The sequence below is a fragment of the Gadus macrocephalus genome, chromosome 12, assembly GCF_031168955.1.
Source record: "Gadus macrocephalus chromosome 12, ASM3116895v1".
NCBI classification, from domain to species: Eukaryota; Metazoa; Chordata; class Actinopteri; order Gadiformes; family Gadidae; genus Gadus; species Gadus macrocephalus.
In genome coordinates, this window is record NC_082393.1 from 17,774,208 (window position 1) to 17,798,007 (window position 23,800).

The 23,800-nt window shown below is 46.8% G+C and overlaps 1 protein-coding gene and 1 long non-coding RNA gene across 3 annotated transcripts in view; both read right to left on the bottom strand.

The window, feature by feature from the left end:
* LOC132469982 (complement factor H-like) overlaps positions 1–23,800 on the bottom strand; it is a 117,360-nt gene that overhangs the window by 15,556 nt on the left and 78,004 nt on the right. For both annotated transcript variants that reach the window (XM_060068130.1, XM_060068131.1), the window contains one exon: positions 11,349–11,417. In XM_060068130.1, coding sequence (XP_059924113.1) covers positions 11,349–11,417 — 69 coding nt within the window. The remainder of the gene's footprint in view (positions 1–11,348; positions 11,418–23,800) is intronic.
* On the bottom strand, positions 9,342–10,864 carry LOC132469986 (uncharacterized). Its single transcript, XR_009528539.1, has 2 exons — positions 9,460–10,864; positions 9,342–9,427 (listed from the first exon to the last, which is right to left on the bottom strand). It is a non-coding gene; the product is annotated as an uncharacterized LOC132469986 (long non-coding RNA).

Consider the following 23,800-nt stretch of genomic DNA (forward strand, 5'->3'; position numbering starts at 1 on the left):
AAATGTTTGCGTTAATCGCGCGATAATTTTTTTAACGCCGTTAAAATTGGTTTGCGTTAACGCCGTTAATAACGCGTTTAACTGACAGCTCTAATGATAATATTTAGATATAGAGCTCCAGGTGTGTTCTAGAATATTTACAGAACACGGCTAATGGCTGTGTGCGCCTCGCCATTGCGATACATCCACTGTAAACAGAGCGCAAGGTACCTTGGCTGCAAGCTTCTCAGGGCCACACCCCCACCCTCCTCCTTGACCCGCCTCGCTCCTCCTCATTTGCATTATAGCTACAGACACCAAAACAGCGCATTTGGGGGAAGCTCAATGTGCGACTGGCTCGGAGTGGCTGTAACTCTGCACCACGGCTGAATTTCGGGAACGTCTTTGAATACTGTGTTAGTTGCCCACTAATACCTATATTAAAGAATAGATAAAAAAGCATGTCATGGGACCTTTAAAACTACGGGCAGACTCAATCTCAGCTCCCTGTATATTGTCAGTGATGTCAGGGCAAATGTATATTACTCCATTAACACCTCCACCCACAGGAACAAACCACTCAATTGGCCTGTTAAGTAAATGGCAGACTCATGGCCTTAGCTTTATGACCCTGTGATATACAGAAAACCTGAATATTTCCATTTCTCAGCAATCTAACATTGAGTACACCTCCCAGTTTATCTTTTATTTCATCTGACAGTTTGAGGTTGCCAGAGGCAAAGTCTTGCTACATGTGATAGCTTCACATGTATCTCCAACTGAATTTCTAACTTGTTGCCATCCCAACCAAAGCTACAGATCTGAGATCTGTAGCTACAGATATGAGAGCTCCAATATAAATTATTTTAATGGACATCCCTGAAGCTCCCTAGCCTGGCTAACGCCAGACCTCATCTCAATCTACATTGAGATGAGGTCTGGGAACCACACATTCATTTTCTCGTATTTGAGGCGTGGTTTATTATTACCCAAAACCGTTTATTGGGCGCTAGGAATGTCTATCATATGAGTCTGTACGTAGCTCATAGCCAATCAAAGCCTGTTGGTAGCAGGGCAAAGAAATCCTTCTTGGTAATGAAAGAGTTTAACGCCAAAAGTTGCGATTTTTTCTAAATATACTTGCGTTCTAAACTACTTAGAACACTATCTAAGGCTGCATCGAAAGGTAACACGTCTGCTGCCACTTTGGATCTGTAAACTGCAAGCTTCGGTGTGTCGCACAGACGTCATCGTCTTGCCGTCCCTCCCCGTTCTGTGATTGGTTCCCTATCTCAGGCGAAAATCGGATCCATGGAATCCCGGCTGCCTAGCAGCGCAAAATGAAATTGCGCGCAAGGCAGCATGGGTGTACCAAGGCTAGGATCTCCCCAGTTGTACCCTGATAAACACTCCAAAACATTAATACCCTATTTGCACTTCTCAATCATCTTCTGAATGTGCTCCTTAAATGTTAACTTGACATCAAACCACACTCCCAGGTATATCTGACTTCCCTTGCGACTATAATGCCTTTATACTCTTAAAGTCAACAGAAACAAGAAGTTATTTTAGGACCAGAGGAGATGCCACTAGCCCCCGCAACACACTAGCTGGGTGTGCTCTGATAAATTGCTACCGGGTTGCACCGTTTGCATTAGTGGTTGTTGGTTCCTAAAGCCAATAACCTGAAATTCTGATTATTGGATGTTAGACTTTTTAAGGACACACTCTTGGAGAGAAAGGAGCTGTTCTTTGAGGTCCAGCATCTGCCAAGGCTGGTGAAGAAAATTTAGAGACCCCACAGTAACATAAGGAGGAAGCAGGTCCACAGCCTCAGCCCATGAAGTTGGGTTGCGGGACAGTGCGTCTGGGGTTGAGTTTGAAATGGTAAGATTGTGTATGATCTCAAAATCCTGTAATCTAAGGCAGTGGTTTACCACTGTCAAACCCCAACCGGGGGTTTGCGTACACCTAGTGGTATATGAGGAGTTTGTGGGTGGTATGTGGAAAGACTTGAGTTTCCATGTCATTCCCATTGCCTAAATGGTAGACTGTGTGCGTGCTGCAACAAGTTCTCCCCCCTCCAAGCAACTACTTAACAGTGCATTCTAGTTCATGTCAAAACTGCACGCAAACCAACTACAGCCAGCTGCTATAAAACAAGGATGAATTGCTTAAACCCCCCCCCCCCCCCCCGTTTCTGTTGCTCCGGAAAAAAAGGTTTAGAAAAAGAAGTCGCCGGAGCTCCCCCGCCGGAGCTGCCGTACTGCTTCCGGAGCTCCCCTGCCGGCCGCTCAGCTCCGGGAGTACAATCCCTTTCTCCTCTATGTCAAGTTTCAATGTGGACCCCAGAGAGTCGAAGCCAAAATTCCTTTGCCCCAATTCTTCTCAACCATGGCCGAGATAACCCCCACTATGAGTCTTTACTTGTTGTGGAAGTACAAGAGACGTCAGATGCAGTCTTTATGATTCATAGTATCATCCGGAGGCGGAATAGCTTTTGGGGTAACTGAGTTGAATTACTCTATAATAAAAGTAACTAGTTACCAGTGAAAGTAACTATTTGCGCTACTGTAAAAAAGAAAGTTGTCAAAAAATGTGTTAATTGGTTGAACTGCCCATTCAAGGCCCTGATATGCTTCCAACTGAGGCCCCGTCCACACTAACCCGTGTAAATCTACAAACCCATAAATATAAATGAGAAAACACTGGGTTCGCGTTGTAGTGTGGACAGGGTAGACGGAGGCTTTCAGAAACGATGACGTTCGGTTGCCATGACACTGCCACAAGCCTGCGCTCGAGATCGAGACACAGTTCCGTGCCGCAGCCGTAACGCTGCCGTAACGCGTCCGGTGGAATCCCCGGGTCACGCCGGGATTCCGGCTGCGGCACGGAACGGCTGCGACTCTGCCCTGCTTGCATTTCCACCGGGCGCGTTACGGCAGTGCAACGCTGCCTTGCGAGCCAGCCGTATTCACGCGAGATCACGAGATCACGCGATAATCCTAAACCTAATGTACTCAACTTCCACTCCCAAAACGACTGCAATTAAATGCCAGGCTTTGTCCTTCCGGCCACTGCCCTTATAAAAAGGATGATTTGGTACATAAATGACTTCATGTTGCTGAACTTTGACAATGAGTCTCTCGTCGTCCATGTTGCCGACCCACTGAGACCCTTTGATTGATTGACTGCTGACCTGGTGCCACCAGTCTTGACGTAATAATGTTGATGTGAAGTTGTGATAGGCTACATGAGCTGAGTATTGTGTTTTATTTTGAAAATTGAACGGATGCTCTATGGCTTTTACTTTTTCACTTCCTGCCCTGCTCGATCTGCTCTGTTGAAATTGACGCGGTTCAGCAACGGCTTGCGGCAAAAATAGAAATGCTACGGAATGATAGCGCTGCGGCACGGCGAGCCGCTCCTGGGATGCTGCTGAGACGTTCCGCAGCCGGTGGAAATGGACTTATTGATTAGAGTGGAACCTATCTGCTGCGGTGACCGCGGCCAAGACGTGCCGCAGCCGTAACGCGTCCAGTGGAATCAGGCCTTTAGCCAATCATAATCGCTTATCTCGTTGTTAACCCACCCGGCTTTCTCACTAGCAATTTGTGTTTGGAGCCAGGGGTGCGTTCGGATTACGCAGTTCATTCAATCAATTCATAGTAACGTACTGCATTTTTCGTACAGTAACGGTAACAGCGTTACCTAACGCCATTCTTTTAAACTGTGTTATTAGCAACACTGCCTATATATTATATATTATTATATCCTTGTATTCTCTTGTTCGTCCGAGGATCCACCGCAGTCAATCTTTTCTCTGTAGCGAAATCCTGACAAATAAATTAATAATTAAAGAGGGGGTTATTTTATCCCCATTGTAACAACCCGCACCAACTTTGTAATACTTCTTCAGTACGTTACCATTATAACGTAAGCGTTATAATGAGAGATGTTTATGAAACGTTGGACGCAGACATTAAATACATCGCTGCTCAGTCCGAGCTTCACCATCCAAGAATGGCGTTATACTATATATGTCCCGGAAGCCGGACCCTTGGATGTGGGCCTTAAATAAATCGCTTCTCAGATGGGCTTCACCATCAATCACCATATCTTAGGACAAGTGTCCGAAGAGCTCAACTTTCTCAACATCTTAGTACAAATGTCCGAAGAGCTCAACTTTCTCTCAGACGCCACAGCCAGTGCCCATACAGAGCTCCACATGTCCATACATGGTGTTAGCGACATCTAACGTCTCAAAAAAACTGTAAAATGTAAACTTTAAATTTTTTGTTATCAGGTGTGGCATCCCGCCCCTTAAACCTCGGCCCGGACGGGCCCGCCCGAGGGTTCGTGTTGGATGGCATATACCACCGCCATCCACTAGCCGGCGACAAAGAGCCTCCCTTAGGGCTCGCTAATGGACGTGAGTGCAAACAGCCGGCGGTGGAGAGGACGAGACCCGGAAGCCACGATATAAGGAGCCGGCATGCGGCAACCAGGGGCAGAAGACGAGCGACAGCGACCTGGAGAGCACAGCCGAACCAGCGCGCCATTTAGAGGCTCACGGAGACCCTAAAGTCGTATGCATGCGTTATTCTGTTTTGTGAACCATTAAATGCCGAGTGCGGCTTACCCTGTACGAGACCCAGCGATTTATTCCGGGATTCTGACCCACGGGGGAGCGGGATCCCACATATGGTGGAGAATACAAGCCTAAGAAGAACCCACTACGAACCCCCGGTAAGGCGAACTACCCAACCGGAATGCAGAACCCGGATGGAGCCGCGGCGGCTGCTGCGGCTACACAGCGGGAGACGGCGGAGAACTTCGCCCTGCTCCGCGAAGCCGTGTTACGGCTCACGCAACACGCAGTCCGGGACGCCCCGACCGCCGCCCCGACCAGCCGACTCACCAAGCTCGGGCCCGACGATGACGTAGAGGCGTATCTCGAGACCTTTGAGCGGACTGCCCAGAGGGAGAACTGGCCAGTGGAGCAGTGGGCCCACATCGTGGCTCCCTTTCTCACCGGTCCTGCCCAGCAGGCGAGCCAAGACCTGTCAGCGGAGGCCGCCAGGCAGTACCCCGCCCTCAAACAGGCAATCCTGGCGTACTACGGACATAACCTCGCGGCCCGCGCGCAACGTATCCACGACTGGCGATTCGACGCCCGGGGCGCGGTGCGGAGCCACCTCGCCCGGGGCGAGGTGGCTAACCTCCGGAGAAGGACCCAGCCCTATAGATAGGGTAATTATAGACCACTCCATACGCCAGCTACCGCCGGATGCCTGCAGGGTACTGGCCCACCACCACCCCGTCACCATAGATGACCTGGTCAGGCAGCTGGAGAATTGGCAGGTGGCCCAGCGGCTGAGCAACCGGACCTATACCACCCCACGACCCGCCGAGACCCGCCGAGACCGACGGGGACCCACGACTGGGCCTCCCGCAGCTGCACCGCTCCCACCGTTCGTAACCCCGGAGAGTCGCGAACGGAGACGCTGTTACGAGTGTGATCAGCCCGGCCATATAGCGCGCTACTGCCCTGGAAAGCAGGACGTGTCAATGCCGTCGGCCTACGCGGACTGGGGGGGGGACCGGCCCTGCTTGCTGGCCACCTGCTGGACACAGACGACGCCCCAGAGCCCGACCATACCGGCAAGGGTGATGAACCTAGACACGCAGGCCATATTGGACACCGGCAGCGTGGTCACCCTCCTCCGTCCTGACTTGGCGGGAGGGAGGGAGGGGGATCCCATGGACGTGGCCTGCGTGCATGGGGATGTACGGACCTATAAAACATGCCATGTGGTCGTACGTACACCACAGGGTGTGTTTACAGCACGGGCGGGGATTGTACCCCACCTCCCGGTTCCGCTCTTAATTGGGAGGGACTGCCCAATATTTAACCGGCTGTGGGACCCAACGCGAGAACTCCGGAGCAGGAGAGAACCTCCCCGCCGGGGGGCGAGGAGAGCTCGGCAGGCGTACGGGGCCACATGGCGCCCGTCGTCCCTCAGGGAATCGACGGCAGAGGACCAGGAGTCCGAGGGGGACGGACCCTCCCAACCCGGATTACCGGGACCCCAACCCGGCACCCCGGACACCCTCACAGCGTCCGAGCAACCCAACCCCCCGGAGGACCCGGAGAGCTCCCCCCTCACCGAGTTTTCCCGATTTCCTTCCGGAGAAGGAGGTAGGCTCGGCCCGACCAGGACAGTTCGCCAGCGCCCAGCTCCAAGACGAGGCCCTGAAACACGCTTGGAGCCATGTGGTGGCCCACGACGGTCAGGCCCGGGACTCGGTGAGTCACACGATGCACCCACATTTTAGCACAAGGAGGGGGCTATTATATAGAGTAGTGGAAGGAGAGGAGGGAGTAAGGGAGCAATTGGTGGTTCCCCGGGCGTATGTGAGCAAGGTGCTGTTTATGGCCCACACCCACCTCCTAGGAGCCCATTTGGGCATGGACAAGACCCGAGAGCGGGTCCTTGCGCGGTTTTATTGGCCGGGGGTAAAAAGGGACGTGGAGCGCCATTGTCTGGGGTGCCCCGAGTGTCAGAGGGTAGCGCCTAGGGCCACAGTCAGAAGCCCCCTTATTCCCATGCCAATAATAGAGACTCCTTTTGAGCGGATAGCTATGGACATTGTGGGGCCCCTCCCCAAGACCAGCCGGGGTCATTGATATATCCTGGTCCTGGTGGACTACGCCACCCGGTACCCCGAGGCCCTACCCCTGCGCGCAGCCACCGCGAAGGCAGTCGCCCGGGAGCTGATAATCCTGTTTAGCCGGGTGGGGATAGCCAAGGAGGTGTTAACCGATCAAGGCTCATGCTTCATGTCCCGGGTAATGAAGGAATTACTCAGTTTCCTGCAGGTGAAGCAGCTCCGGACCTCCGTCTACCACCCCCAGACCGATGGCTTGGTGGAACGCTTTAACCGGACACTAAAACAAATGCTGAAGAAGGCCATGGCTATAGATGGTAAGAACTGGGACCAGCTATTACCCCATGTGCTTTTCGCAGTCCGGGTGGTGCCCCAGGCATCCACCGGATTTTCACCGTTTGAGCTGCTGTACGGACGGAGGCCCCGCGGCATCTTGGACATCGCCAAGGAAGCATGGGAGAGCCAGCCGTCACCCCACCGCACCACCCTGGACCACGTAGAGCAGGTGAGGGACCGCATGGTCCGAGTGTGGCCCATCGTCCGAGAACACCTCCGGCAAGCCCAGCAGGTCCAAGCGAGGGTCTACAACCGGGGAGCCCAGCTGCGTACCCTCCATCCTGGAGAGTTGGTCCTGGTCCTGGTCCCCACAGCTGAATGCAAATTCCTGGCCAAGTGGCAGGGACCTTATGAGGTGGTTGAACGGGTGGGAGAAGTGAACTACCAGGTTAGACAACCGGGGAGGCGGAAGCCCACCCAGCTCTATCACATTAACGTATTGAAACAGTGGCAAGGGGGAAGGGAACCCCCTGACCCCGCCCCCCTGGCGCTGGCGGCCCGACAGGAGATCCCGGAGGTTCCGGTGGGCGAGGACCTCAGCCCAGCCCAAAAGCGAGACCTGGACGACCTTGTCATGCAGCACCGGGACGTGTTTTCCGAGCTTCCGGGGAGGACCACAGTCGCCCATCATGACATCCGGACGGCGCCGGGGGTGAAGGTGAGAGTTCCACCCTACAGGATACCGGAGGCCCGGAGAGAGGCCATCCAGGCCGAAGTCCGCCGAATGCTACAGCTCGGCGTCATCGAAGAGTCGCGCAGTGCCTGGTCCAGCCCGGTGGTCCTCGTACCAAAGCCAGATGGATCTTACCGGTTCTGCAACGACTTCCGGAGGCTGAATGAGGCGTCCGAGTTCGACGCCTACCCCATGCCCCGGGTGGACGAGTTGATCGAACGCCTGGGTCCAGCCCGGTATCTTTCAACCTTGGACCTAACCAAGGGATATTGGCAGGTACCGTTGACCCGGGCGGCCCGGGAGAAAACGGCGTTCTCAACTCCAGGGGGCTCTACCAGTACACCGTCCTCCCCTTTGGAGTACATGGAGCGCCGGCCACCTTCCAACGCATGATGGACCAGATCCTGAGGCCCCACCAGGACTACGCGGCGGCCTACATAGATGACATCATCATATATAGCCACAGCTGGGATGTCCACCTCCGCCAGCTGAGGGCGGTGCTAGGGGAGCTGCGGAAGGCGGGCCTCACGGCCAACCCGGCCAAGTGCAGGCTCGGACAGGAGGAGACGGCGTACCTGGGGTACCAGGTGGGACGGGGGATCATCCGACCCCAGGAGAGTAAGGTGGCCGCCATCAGGGACTGGCCCGAACCCCGCACCAAGAAACAGGTGAAGTCGTTTCTAGGGCTGGTGGGATACTACCAGCGATTTATACCCGGGTTCGCCACGCTGGCCAGCCCCCTGAACGACCTGACCCGGAAGGCCCTGCCGGATCGGATCACCTGGTCCGAGGCTGCTGACCAGGCCTTTGGGACGCTCCGCGAAGCTTTATGCGTGGAGCCCTTACTCATAACCCCTGACTTTGCTTCCCCTCTGTTAGTGCACACGGACGCCTCTGAGGTCGGGTTGGGGGGTGTCCTGTCCCAGGTCCGGGTAGGAGAGGAGTACCCAATCATGTACATCAGCCGGAAACTACTGCCGAACGAGCAAAACTACTCGACGGTAGAAAAAGAGGCCCTCGCCATCAAGTGGAGCCTCGACAAGCTGAGGTACTACCTCCTAGGGCGGGAGTTCACTCTGGTCACCGACCACGCGCCCCGAAAGTGGATGGCAGGCGCCAAGAACACGAATGCCCGAGTGACACGATGGTTCCTGGCCCTACAGGACTTTAGATTCAAGGTGGACCACCGACCGGGCCGAGAGCATGCCAACGCCGACGCCCTGTCACGACGGGACGCTTGCCTGGGTGGATTCCCCGGCTACCGGAGGCCTGAGCAAACGGTGGGGGAGTGTGGCATCCCGCCCCTTAAACCTCGGCCCGGACGGGCCCGAGGGTTCGTGTTGGATGGCATATACCACCGCCATCCACTAGCCGGCGACAAAGAGCCTCCCTTAGGGCTCGCTAATGGACGTGAGTGCAAACAGCCGGCGGTGGAGAGGACGAGACCCGGAAGCCACGATATAAGGAGCCGGCATGCGGCAACCAGGGGCAGAAGACGAGCGACAGTGACCTGGAGAGCACAGCCGAACCAGCGCGCCATTTAGAGGCTCACGGAGACCCTAAAGTCGTATGCATGCGTTATTCTGTTTTGTGAACCATTAAATGCCGAGTGCAGCTTACCCTGTACGAGACCCAGCGATTTATTCCGGGATTCTGACCCACGGGGGAGCGGGATCCCACACAGGTAGTACTGAAAAGATGGATAGGGGTCGTGGTAGACATTCAAGGTATAAAAAAGTAAAGAGATCTAATCAAGTACGGGTCCAGCTTCAAAGATAATTCCGTAGCCCAGCAGAGACAACATCATGACGTTGTGTTGTCACTAGGGGTGTAACGGTACACGTATTTGTACCGAACCGTCACGGTATAGGCACTTCGGAGCGGTTACAGAGGTGTACCGCGGTACGTAAATGTGGCGTACATATCCGGCAACGATCGTCGAATAGTCGGAGTCACGTAGAATATCGAATGTGACTATCGTTATTTATTACACGGCTCTCCTCAATGCTGTTGAATGCTCCGTTGACTTGCATGTGCCTTCACAACTTCCGTTGGTGAATAGCGTCCTCGGTTGCTAAGCGACGTCAACGTCTCTGGCTGACTTTTTCTCTGCTGATCAACACTACGAATGCTGGTAACAAATAAATTGTAAAAAGACACACCGTGTGAAGTTATATCTAGTTCACCGTCATGCAGGTTGTGTTCAGTAAAATAAATAAATAGCGATCCGTTTACGGCGCATGTAGGTCTATATGCCTAAGCCCACGTTGAAATAATTTTGATGTTGAATGTTGATGGGGCAGTTGTTGATTTCATACAAATCATACAAGCCTCTCCCTGTGTCATTGTGTGTGCGTGTATCTGCGTGCGTGTGTGGGGGGTTCTTGATTGAGCAATTTTCGAATATTATTTGAATACTTCTCAGCGAATATCGAATAATATTTTTGCCAGAAATGCACATCCCTAGCACACGCATTTGAAAAGGCAACATCCAGGTGTTACTATCACTGTTGCTGTGGAAAAAAAACGAGCTGTGCAAACCCAGCTCACGACACTATTTCAACAACCCCTGTCTGGGAATTCAGAAATGCAAATGCCATAACCAAGTTTATTGGTGTTTTCATTGCTGCTGATCTACGGCCATTCTCCGTTGTTGACAGTCAAGCAGTTTTTTTTAATTTTCCCCTTAACTATGAACCGCACCGCACCGTGACTTAAAAACCGAGGTACGTACCGAACCGTGACTTTTGTGTACCGTTACACCCCTAGTTGTCACTGAACATAACCATGTAAAGCGACACAGTGACCGCCTCCTTTTTGGAAAGCTCTGGTTCCGGAGGTAAATTTCCCATTCATTTTCTCCATTGACTTTTCGTAAAAATCGTTATAAAGAGTTTTAAGCCTGGAACCCAGGCAATCATTCGTCATGTCGGTAGCAATTATTTTTAGCGAAATTTGAATAAAAAGCAAAGGTGCAAGACTGTATACATATTCTTTTTGACGTGTGAAGGAACTACTCATCCCATAACCCATTGCAAACTTTTTCGCACTGCTTACAACTTAATAGTTTAGCGCATTTCTTCAATCTTATAACCTTTGTCTTATTTTGTGTATATTGTTAATAAAACTTGGGTCATATAGTGTCTGTCTGTCTGTCTGTCTGTCTGTCTGTCTGTCTGTCTGTCTGTCTGTCTGTCTGTCTGTCTGTCTGTCTGTCTGTCTGTCTGTCCTAACTCCAATCACCTCTCGCGCATCCATCAATGCCGATTCTACCAATTCCAGAAGACTGTGAGTTGTAGTACATGTGAATTCAGTCTCTTATATCAGTTACGTATTCATTCAACATTATGCATTCCTAGATTTGATGCTACCCAAATTACTAAATAGCACTGCTAGAGCTATAGCTATATCATAACATGTCCCTATGTGGGTCACAGCTGCAATACTCCTCACCTGCGGTGGTTGTAAAGAATTTGGCTGGTGAATAACATTCCAGAAAAAAAGTACTTGGTAACTATTGTATACAAATTATAGAGCTATAAATGTTGCTACAGCTCAAGCCCCTAGAGGTACCTTATGGGAAAACGTATATGCACGTTGAATTGTACCCAGTTAACATCAAGCTAAATAACAAATATGCACATAATAACACGTCCCTATTGTGGGTCACAGCTGCAATGCTCCTCACCTGCGGTGGTTGTTGCACTGGACCCAGGCACGACAGTAGGCTCCACCTTCTCCGGCTTAGCTCCATTATCTATAAACAGAATATTATTATTGCTATGGCTCAAGCCACTAGATGTTGCATCTAGCTGGAGCCACTAGATGTATCGATATATTTCTATATAGATATCTGTTATTACGTACGACTTGATCGCACGTTGTATCTGTTTTCTCCCTCGTGGAGAAATGGCCAACAATTTTGGCCAAGAGTGATTGTTTGTATTTGTGTGTATGTGTATATTAGTGCTGTCAAGCGATTAAAATATTTAATCCCGATTAATCGCAGATAATGTCATAGTTACTCGCAATTTTTTTTCTATGCTAAATATCCCTTGATTTCTTGTTCCCATTAATTTTTCTCATTTTAATGCTCTTATCAACATTGAAAAGTGCATCGGCATGCCTTGTGCAATTTTTTTTTATTAATAACAACATTGGCATATACTGATCAAAACCGGACGATACAAAAAAATAGCCTATAGTGCAATTAAACGATGAACATACAAACATACTGCCTTGAACATAGCAGTCAGGCTACTGCTTCTTTGTTTTGAGCCAAAAAAATATTTATTGTTTATAGATTGTTTTTAAATATGAATTTGCGTTAATCGCGTGATAAAAAAATTAACGCCGTAAAAATTGGTTTGCTTCAACGCCGTTAATAACACGTTCAACTGACAGCCCTAATATATATATATATATATATATATATATGTAAAATATTGCAAAAAAATTAGGTGTCCATCTATTCGTCTTGCATTTAGCCAGGTGAGTAGATGCTATTTTTACACGAGTATTTTGCAGAATCATTTAACAATCTGCTAGGGAGAGGTCTCTTCAAAGACGGGTAATTTGGATCCTGACATCTACCGAGCACTAAGCTGGATAGCGAAAGGAAAGGTGAGGGGTACGGCTGGTGGGACTCAAGGTAGGCCTCCAGCAACTTAATCACTTCCTTGCATCAACTGGTGCTATGACACCTTCCAATCAGAATTTCGAGCACATCACCGAGACCACCCATATTAAAGTTGTAAACAACATCCGTCTGAACACAGACTCTGGCAAAACCTCAATACTAATGTTACTAGACCTCTGTGCTGCATTCGACACTGTAGACCATACAATATTTTTGGACAGGTTAGAAAACTGGGTGGGGCTTTCAGGCACAGTCTTAAATTGGTTTAGTTCCTACCTATAAAATAGGAATTACTTTGTACAGAATCAACCAACGTGACATGTGGAGTTCCACAAGGTTCGATCTTATGACCCTCTTTATTCAACATCTACATGCTCCCACTATGGCAAATCATACAAAATAACAATATTGACCATCATTGCTATGCTGATGACACGAAAATCCATATATTGCTATCACCAAATGACTATGATGGCCCATTGATCTGCTGTGCCAGTGCATTGAGCAATTCAAAGACTGGATGTGCCGAAATCCTTCCATTCCTTCAACTAAATGAGGACAAAACTGAGATAATTGTATTTGGTGCTAAAACGGAAAGGCTGAAGTAACCCAACACCTTCACTCTCTGTCCCTGAAAACCTCAATCAAAGCTAGAAATCTAGTGGTTATCATGGATTCAGATTTACATTTCGACAGTCACATCAAATCAGTTGCAAAATTTGCATATTATCACCTTAAAAATGTAGCAAGACTTAGAGGGCTTATGTCCACCAAAGACTTACAAAAACGTATACATGACTTTATCACTAGTAAGCTTGATTACTGCAATAGTCTCCTTACAGGTTTCCCAAAAAAACTTGAAGGAAACTTCAGCTTGTTCAGAATGCTGCTGCTAGAGTTCTAACAAAGACCAACAAATTTGAACATATTACACCAATTCTTAAATCGTTACATTGGCTTCCTGTAGGTCAGAGAATTGATTTTAAGATCATGTTGCTAACCTATAAATCCCTACATGGTTCAGGGCAAACATATTTAACTGATAACACTCAATAAGCCTTCTAGACCACTAAGAACTTCTGAGACCAATCTGTTAATTTTTCCCAGAGTAAATAAGAAACATGGGAAAGCAGGATTTAGTTAGTATGCAACAAATAGCTTGAATAAACTCCTTGAGGATTTAAGACTTGCCCCAACTCTGACCAAAAAACAAGACTGAAGACTTTAATGTTTGCTTTAGCTTTCTGCTAAATCTCAAAATACATTGCATTCATTGTTTTGTTTACTTTGTCTTTATTTTCTATTTTATTACTTAAATGACTTTTTAACTTTGCATTTATTTTCTATTTTTACCAGAGAGATACATGATGTCTGGGGTAGAGTCTTAGAATCCGGGTTGGAGACCCAGGATCTGGGTTGGAGTCCCAGAGAAAGGACCAAGTTCCTTTAGGTCGGGTTGCAGTCCCAGAGAAAGGACCAAGTTCCATTAGGTCGGGTTGGAGTCCCAGAGAAAGGACCAAGTTCCTTTAGGTCGGGTTGGAGTCCTGACATGGGTAACTTTGAAGGGTTTGAGACCTGAGTTCTGTCTGGGTTAGAGTCCCAAAATCCGGGTTGTAGTCCCAGAGAAAGGACCAAGTTCCTTTAGGTCGGGTTGGAGTCCCGACATGGGTACCAGAGAGACCGTTGATCTGATCTTAAAGGTGCCATGAAATGCTAATTTATGGACGCTTTAATATAGGTATTAGTGGGCCACTAACACAGTATTCAAAGACGTTCCCAAAATTCAGCCGTGGTGCAGAGTTACAGCCAATCCGAGCCAGTCGCACATTGAGGTTCCCCCAAATGCGCTGTTTTGGTGTCTGTAGCTATAATGCAAATGAGGAGGAGCGAGGCGGGTCAAGGAGGAGGGTGGGGGTGTGGCCCTGAGCAGCTTGCAGCCACGGTACCATGCGCTCTGTTTACAGTGGATGCATCGCAATGGCGAGGCGCACACAGCCTTTAGCCGTGTTTTGTAAATATTCTAGAACACACGGGAGTCCTGGAGCTCTATATCTAAATAATATCATATACATAGATATCTATATCATATAATATATATTATCACGGCCAAAAGCTGTGTGAGCCGATATTATGAATCTCAAACGACCGCGTTGGGTTCTCAGATTTTCCAGGTTCTTCCACGTCCACATCAATCTGAAGTAGACTGAACCGCGACATGGAGGAGAAAGGGATTGTTGCCGGGCAGCGCTTAGGCACCTCCGCCTCCTGCAGCGCCGAGGCGGTGGTCCCTCGGCAGCGGGAAGTGGGGCTGAAGCGGGAGACATTCGCCGCCAACAATCCCTTTCTCCTCCATGTCGTGGTTCATGTTCTTGAGGGAGTCAAAGCCAAAGTTCCTTTCCCCCAATTCATTCTCAACCATGGCTGAGATAACCCCCACTACGAGTCTCGTTGTAGAAATACCAGAGACGAGAGTCCGACGTGTTATGCGCCATAACACCAAAAGCAGAACGGTTATCCAAATAACAAGGAAGTGTACAACACTTGCGTAACAGTCCTGGAGCTCTATATCTAAATAATATCATATAATACATCGATATCTATATCATATATTATCACGGCAAAAAGCTGTGTGCGCCTCCAGACGATATTATGAATCACAAATGACTTTGTCGGGTTCTCCGACATCTCTGGTTCTTCCACTTTCACATCAATCTGAAGTAGACTGAACTGCGCGCTGCCTGCTGCCGGCTGCCCGCTGCCGGGCGGTGGTGCCTCGCGGCAACCGGCGGCATGTCGCAGTTCATGTACTTCAGGGAGTCAAAGCCAAAGTTCCTTTCCCCCAATTACTTCTCAACCATGGCTGAGATAACCCCCACTACAGTCTCGTTGTGGAAATACAAGAGACGTCAAAGAACCGAAGTCTCAGAGCATCGGGGACGATGCTCTGAGATTATCGCGAGAAGTGGGGGAGATCCAAAATGGCAGCACGCTGAAGGCAAACATAAACATACCGGATTACTTTTCAAACTTCATGTTCATTCATCAAAGAAAACTTTCGTAAACACTGGATAACCAACCTTGGACACCGGACTACCTATTCACCTTCATCGACAGCTATTTCTACAACCCGGACATCATGACACAACCAAACAACAAAATACGCAAACGGGATTCATCCACTGAAACAGACGAGGAAACTATTACAGTTGAGGTCAGTTTACTCGCATCCATAAACTCCAAACTTTCCATACTCGAACTACTTCATGCAGACTTCCGAGATTTAAAATCTAGCCTTGAGTTCTCCCAGTCTCAAATCGAAACTCTGATGCACGAAAAAAATAACCAACTCCAAGGCACCGTATCAGACCTCTCCAAACAAGTCACAAAACTCACCAACGACAACAAAATAATGCAAGAAACCATATTGGACATCCAGTGCCGCAGCATGCGCGATAACCTCATATTTTCTGGTATCAATCTACCACCACAAAACACACCAGACGATCCAGAAATGTCATTCAAATATTTCATGCAGGACTCCCTTAAACTCTCCGCCGCAGCAGTTAAAGAGATAACTTTTCACCGAGTCCACCGCCTCCCGTCAAAAAACCCTAACAAGCCACCGCCAATAATAGCAAAATTCGAACACTTCAAGCAAAAATAACTTGTTAAAAGCAGAGGGAAACAACTGAGGGGTACTGCTTTTGGGATGTACGATCAGTTTCCCAAAACTATTCAAGATCGCAGAAGGACACTAGTGCCGATAATGAAGCAGTTTCGTGACGAGGGAAACCGAGCTACGTTGTCGGTAGACATACTCTATGTGAATGGAACACTTTACCACGATCCAAAAGTTACTACCTGGCTGTAACCTGATTCTATGTCATTCCTCATCCAAACACTGCTTCATACTCTGCATTCCGCCTAGCAACATGGATATATTATGTCAATTCATCTACTTGCCACGCCAACAGCTACATAAGAACTCTGATTTCCACCCCAACGTCGTCCTTCACTATGCCATACCCGCTCCTAGCACCGCTGGCATTGTGTCAAATATTCTCTGTCTTTCCCTATGTAACTCTCTACTCTCTCTCCCTCTTTCGAACATTCTCAAAACCTCTATCATTGGTATTTGTATATGTGTACTGTCTATGTGTACATCTATGTTCAGTGTTTACACTATTGTGTTTATATGTGTGTCCTGTCTATCCATGTTCAGTGTTTACACTATTGCGTTTGTATGTGTGTCCTGTCTATTCATGTTCAGTTATTGCGTTTGTATGTGTGTCCTGTCTTTCTATGTTCAGTGTTTACACAATTGCGTATGTATGTGTGTCCTGTCTATCTATGTTCTGTGTTTATACTATAGCGTTTGTATACGTGTCCTGTCTATCTATGTTCTGTGCCTGTTTGAGACAACCATGGAAAAATCATTCAGTAAGTGGTATATACTTAACATCTTGCCTGAAACCTGTGCCCACCCGTATTATACATGTAACTCATCCACTCTTACACACCCAACATCCACCTCACACACACACACACACACACACACACACCTCAATCCTCCTTTTCCTCTCATCTCTATTTGTTCCTTTTCTCTCCCCTCCTTCCCCCCTCTATATTTCATGGGTACCTATTGTTGGTACAAATAAACACATACTACATACTGCATACATACGATCATGCAAACACTTAACCTGATTACATGGAATGTACGTGGCTTTCACACCACCTCTAAGAGAATCCAAATCATTAACCACCTCATTAAATTAAAGGCAGATATTTGCTTCTTACAAGAAACTCACTTAACAAATAAAGAATCACAGTAACTCTATTGCAAACAATTCAACAAAATCTTCTCATCCACATTTAACAGCAAGCAAAGAGGCGTCTCCATCTTAATAAACAAAAACATCAGTTTTACCCTCAACTCATCCATCATAGACCCAGAAGGAAGATTTATTATCATTAATATATCAATCAATCAGTTAACTTTTACACTCGCGAACATTTACGCTCCCAATAATGATGACCCACTTTTTTATCATAACCTCTTTTCTCTGCTGTACAATTCCACAAACCTCATTGTAGCCGGAGATTTCAACACCGTTCTCAACCCGTTACTTGACCGCACACACCACCACAGTAACACGCGAATTTGTCATTCATCAGATGTAATTAAACAATATATGACTGACTATGGCCTTGGTGATAGCTGGAGAGCAAGGAACCTGTCACGAAGAGAATATTCCCATATCTCCTCAGCCCACCGATCGTCTTCTAGAATTGATTTTTTCCTCGTTAGCAACTCCCTAATCCAACAGATCTCAGAAAACATTATCCATTCAATTATTATCAGTGATCATGCCCCTGTATCCTTAACATTAAACACTCCAGTACAAAAGAAAACTTCAACAAGATGGCGTTTCAACACCTCTCTCCAAGAGGACCTCAATTTCACCTCCCTGATAAAGAGAGTGTGGGCAGCCTTTCTGGAGATGAACGACTCTCCAGATATCTCACCATCAACACTTTGGGAAACAGGCAAGGCAGTTATGAGAGGTATAATCATATCATATTCATCACACAAAAAAAAACAGCAACAACAACTAGAAAATACTCTTGAACAAAAAATAAAACAGCTAAGCAACCAACAGTCAACCTCTCCATCTGAAGAAACACAAATCGAACTCAAACAACTTAAAACTCAATTGGATAGTATCATACACAAAAAAACACAGTTCTGTATACTACAACTCAAATATGATCAGTCTCACCTCAGCAATAAAGCAGGTAAGTATCTGGCAAACATGCTACAATACAAAAGAGACAAATCACTCATCCCATCTATTCTCGACACATCAGGCAAACCTACTCAGGACCCTCAAGAAATGAATAACACTTTTCACCAGTTCTACAGCAGTTTATATTCTCCCGGCTCCCAACCTTCACAACTTGAAATTGACTCCTTCCTTAACAATCTGGACCTTCCCTCACTTACCATAGACGAATCAAACTCTTTAGAACAACCCATCACCCCTGAAGAACTCGTCAAAACCATACATAGCATGCCAAACAACAAATCACCAGGACCCGACGGCTTACCGGCAGAATTTTACAAACACTTTTGGGACATCTTATCACCACTCTTCAACAGATTACTTGCAGAAATCCAAACCACATCTAACATTCCCACACATATGAACACAGCCCTTATCACAGTATTTCTAAAACCAAACAAGGACCCAACACATCCCTCTAGTTACCGCCCACTGTCGTTAATAAACACAGACTTAAAAATTATCACAAAGACATTATCAACTAGGATTGAAACAGTTATGCAAGCACTAATCCATCCAGACCAGACAGGCTTCACCAAGAATAGACATGCTTCAGACAATATCCGTAGACTTTTCAACCTCATCAGCATTGCACAAGGACAAAAACAAAAAACTATAATAGTATCACTAGACGCAGAGAAAGCATTCGACAAGGTCAATTGGACATTTTTATTTTCCACCCTCCGTAAATTTGGTTTTGGAGAGTCGTTCATCCAATGGATAACAACACTATACACTTCTCCAAGGGCTACAATTGTCACAAATGGGATCACTTCACCAAGCTTCACTCTACACCAAGGAACCAGACAAGGATGCCCACTCTCTCCATCCCTCTTTGCCATATTTATCGAACCACTTGCAGCAGCAATACGTCAAAACAGTAAAATTAAAGGAATACAAATCAACAACTCTCAACACAAAATTAGCCTATATGCAGATGATCTATTATTATACCTACAAACCCCATCCCCCTCACTCAATGAAACCTTCAACATCATTAACAATTTCTCAAAAGTCTCTCACTATACAATCAACTGGAACAAATCAACCATACTCCCGCTATCTGGAGACGGTGGGAACTCTGTAGCCCACGACCCTTCCCTCCCCCTCACCACAGGCAACATAAAATACCTAGGTATCACAATTTCCCCCAGGTTGTCAGAGCTATTCAACCTCAACTATGCCCCACTCATCAAGAAAATAGAAGATGATTATAAACGATGGAACAAGCTACCACTCACACTCATAGGCCGAATTGCTACAGTCAAAATGAAAACCCTCCCCCAGATTAATTACCTATTCTCAATGTTACCGACAACCCCAACAGACAATTGGTTAAAGAAATTAGACTCTCTCACCACCCACTTTTACTGGAAAGATAAAAAACCAAGGATAGCACTCTCAACACTCCAGAACTCAAAACACTTAGGCGGACTGGAAGCACCCAATTTCATGCACTATTTTCTGGCAAATCAATTACAATACCTATATAAATGGACTCAACAACAGACACATTCCAACCCATGGCTCGATCTTGAACAAAAATGATGCTCCCCCAACTCAATCACAGACCTCCCCTTTCTACCACAGTCAATCAAAAAATTGGACTTCTACCATAACATCACAATATCCACAACTCTGACAGCCTGGTGGAAAGCTAACAAAATCACCAAATCATCACTAGCACCGTGCAGGCATACACCCATCTGGCACAACCCGGACTTCCGTCTGCACAATACACCGATCTATCTCCCCAAATGGCAGCAAAAGGGCATTACCCACCTCCATCACGTTTTTGAAAATCACGAATTTATGTCATTCAAAGCAATAATCCAAAAATGTGGGATTGGGACAGACCAATTTCTCCACTACCAACAGCTTAAAGCCCTAATCAAATGCAAATTAAAATTAACCAACACCCTACAACCTTCCAAAACCAGCGAACAGTTACTGGACATACCCAACAACCCCAAAAAACGTATATCAAAACTCTACAGAATCATCGCCTCATCTAACCCCACAATAACGCTTCCGAAAAACAAATGGGAGGGCGACTTAACTCTGTCTCCCGACCCCGATTTCTGGACCCAAATCTGCAGAAACGTCTTCAATATGACCACTAACACTAACTTACAACTCATACAATATAAAACTATCCACAGAACACACATCACTCAGAGTAAAATGTTTAAAATGGGATTATCTGACACAGACACTTGCTCACAGTGCACTTCGGGGAGCATTGACACCTATTTCCATGCAACTTGGCTCTGTCAACCTGTTCACTCTCTCTGGACCACAGTAACTAACACACTATCTTCGGTCCTGGACTGCAGAGTCCCACTGTCTCCAGCACTCCGGTCTTCTAGGAGACACCTCAGATTCCCCCTTCCCCTCAAAATACAAAACCCCAGTCCTTGTCTCTCTAGCTATCACCAAGAAAATAGTCTTTCAAAACTGGAAATCTAAATCAGCTTGCCACTTCAACCATTGGACCAACTTAATCACAGAATTCATCCTGACAGAAGAAACTGCTGCATATAAAAATAACAATATCTCCGCCTTTAAAGAAATCTGGAATCCCCTCATAACATTTCTACAAATTCAACAGTTAAGGTAAGCCATGTACATTCGAAGCCCTCACCCCCCCTCTTCCCCTCCTAACTCTCTCTAGTTCCCCCCCCCACACACACGTTCCCTTTCCCCAAACAACACCTTATAGCTACACACTTGCATATACCTACCCTACACGCATAGCACCATACTCCTCCTTTCAGACCACATCTACCACTCCACATTTCTCCACCATTTGTCTCTGTCTGACTGTGCGTCCCTGTGTCTGTCTGTCAGTATGTATGTTAAAGCTTGTTTCTGTGTTTTTCTTTCTTTGTGTCTGTTATTTTACTTTTTTTGTGTGTGTGTGTCTTGCGCACTTGGGTATATGGGTTCGGAGCCACTTCAATCTCCTTTTTCTTTTATTTTTCATTATTATCATTATTATCATTTTTATTATTCTCTCCTATTTCTTACTTTTGTAAATCAAATTTTGTTGAATAAAAATAAAGTTGTCCTCCGAAGAGGGGTGGTGGGATATAAAAAAAAAAAAAAAAAAAAAAAAAAAAGAACCGAATAAGAAACACTTGCGTTACAGTGTGTGTATTTGTACACACACACACACACATGTGGAGCTCGCACGGTTGTGTGTCATCGGAGGGCCAAATTCTCTGGGTGTGCCAGGCAGAGTAAGGGGAGGAGCTTAGATGCTATGTGACGACATATGAAACCACATTCCAAATCAGCGCACTTGAGCCTCCGTTTTTTCTAAGGCAAGCAGAACACCTGGTGCTCGTTTTACACCGAACGCTAGTTTTAGCCACTGGGGGACCATAGGCAGGCTAGGGGAACTCATATTTATGTTAGAAAACCTCATAAAGTGAGATTTTCATGCCATGGCACCTTTAAATACATTGCTTTTTTAACTTTGCCTTTATTTTCTATCTATTTTACTAATTTATTGCATATGTTTTCTTTTACTTATCTATTATTTTATTTTATTTTATGACAATGTTTATATGTGAAGCACTTTGATTCTGCCTTGTGTATGAGAAGTGCTACATAAATAAAGTTGCCTTGCCTTGCCTAGGCTTATGGTGTGATCAAGATGACTCGGAAACCAGCCTTCCGAGTTGCACTTGTTACTTAATTTCCGGTCTCGGAGCACTTATTGCGTTATCGTTCATCTTTGAGACTGTGTCATGAAATTGGCTAGTCGTTGTTTATTGTTAGCTACATTAGCCTCTTTAGCAAACCAGCTTGAAAACAAACAACACAAGTCGACATTGTATTGCACGCACAGCAAGACCGTGCAATGCATAAATTGGTGACCGGAATAATATAGCAATGTAATCAAGTGTGTAAAAGCATTAAAATATTTGACCAACGTGCTACAAATACATAGAAAATAAATCTCTTCACGGGCACAGCCATATTTGTTGAGAGCGTCATAACTGAACTCGGTATACTCTCTGAATTCCGAGGGGGCCCGACCCAATGGGGGCCATGCCTCCATGGAATGCCGCAAGAAAGCTGGGAGATTTCCCCACTTGCAGCTCGGAAGGCTGGTGTCCGAGTCATCTGAATCACACCAATAATAATGCCATGTTTAAGCTGTAGGCCGTGCCTATTTATGATTTCCTTTTATTTTGCTTTTGTTCATTTTGTTCATTATATTTTCTAGCCTCAAAAAACTAACCCCATTTTGATGATAACGTGTTTTGTCTGTTTGGGAGAGCCAAGTGGGGCATCCAGCCGGCTACAGGGGTTGCATTATAGGGCTCACCATACCACCAATGTGCCGCTTCTTATTTTGCTGGATTTTTGTGTGTGTGTTTTACAGGCCTGGGTGTGCAAATGGTGAGTAGCCTCTCGAATCCCCCTGTCAACGGTTGTCACTTACTTGCCAGCCATCTCCATGAATGAAACCTGTTATTTGTTGTTTGATTTGATTTATCCTGTATTTACTTGTTAAGTAAATATAATTGTTTTGGGGGAAACTCAGGTCTCCGTCTCCCAAAAACCGTATTTGGGGTACCCGGTTTTCATTTAACACTAAACACACTTAACTGTCTTTGAATTTAACATTTTCAAGGTGGCATTGTCAACATAGCTGTAGTCGCCGCTAGACTCCATGCCAGCCCCCGGTTAGATGTACATCAAGTGATGAAGGTTGTATTACTGCTGGCTATAATAGAGATTACCTTACTTTTAAATTAATTTTTAATGTGAATAATAGTATCAAAAACTATCTTACAAACCGCCATTATTATTTATTTAGGCTACTAATTACATTTTAAAGGGATACTTCACCCATTCGGAACCGCGATCTATCATTGGAATATCGCTATTGGTCCAGCTTTCCTGACCAATAGCGATATTCCAATTGTCTCCCGAGATTACGTAAAATACGCGTTTCACGTCATCTCTGGAGAACTTTGCTTGCCTGCTAGAAGGGCCGATGACTACAAACCACTGATTCCGCAAATTTGTGACCCCACCAATAAGCAATGAGGGGGGGGGCAGGCGGGAGCGATATGTTAACACAATGTCTGCCATGTTTCTTCACCACTTAGCTAGAGAACAAATTTGGTTTTGGACATTCAGGGCTATTAGTACGAGCCTGAATACGGCCAGGAAGAATTGACACAAATAGAGGAGGAGGCTACTGCGGCTGCAGCTGGGCTGCCGAGGACGAGGAGCCGGAGCGCGCCGGTTTGCTCTGTTCGCCTAAAGGCTCGATTCCACCGGATGGCGCGTTACGGCAGCGGCACGTCTTGGCCGCGGTCACCGCAGCAGATAGGTTCCACTCTAATCAATGAGACCATTTCCACCGGGCGCGGCTGCGGAACGTCTCAGCAACGTCCCAGGAGCGGCTCGCCGTGCCGCAGCGCTATCATTCCGTAGCATTTCTATTTTTGCCGCAAGCCGTTGCTGAACCGCGTCAATTTCAACAGAGTAGATCGATCAGGGCAGGAAGTGAAAAAGTAAAAGCCATAGAGCATTCCGGTCAATTTTCAAAATAAAACACAATAAATAAAACACCAACATTATTACGTCATGACCGGTGGCACCAGGTCAGCAGTCAATCAATCAAAGGGT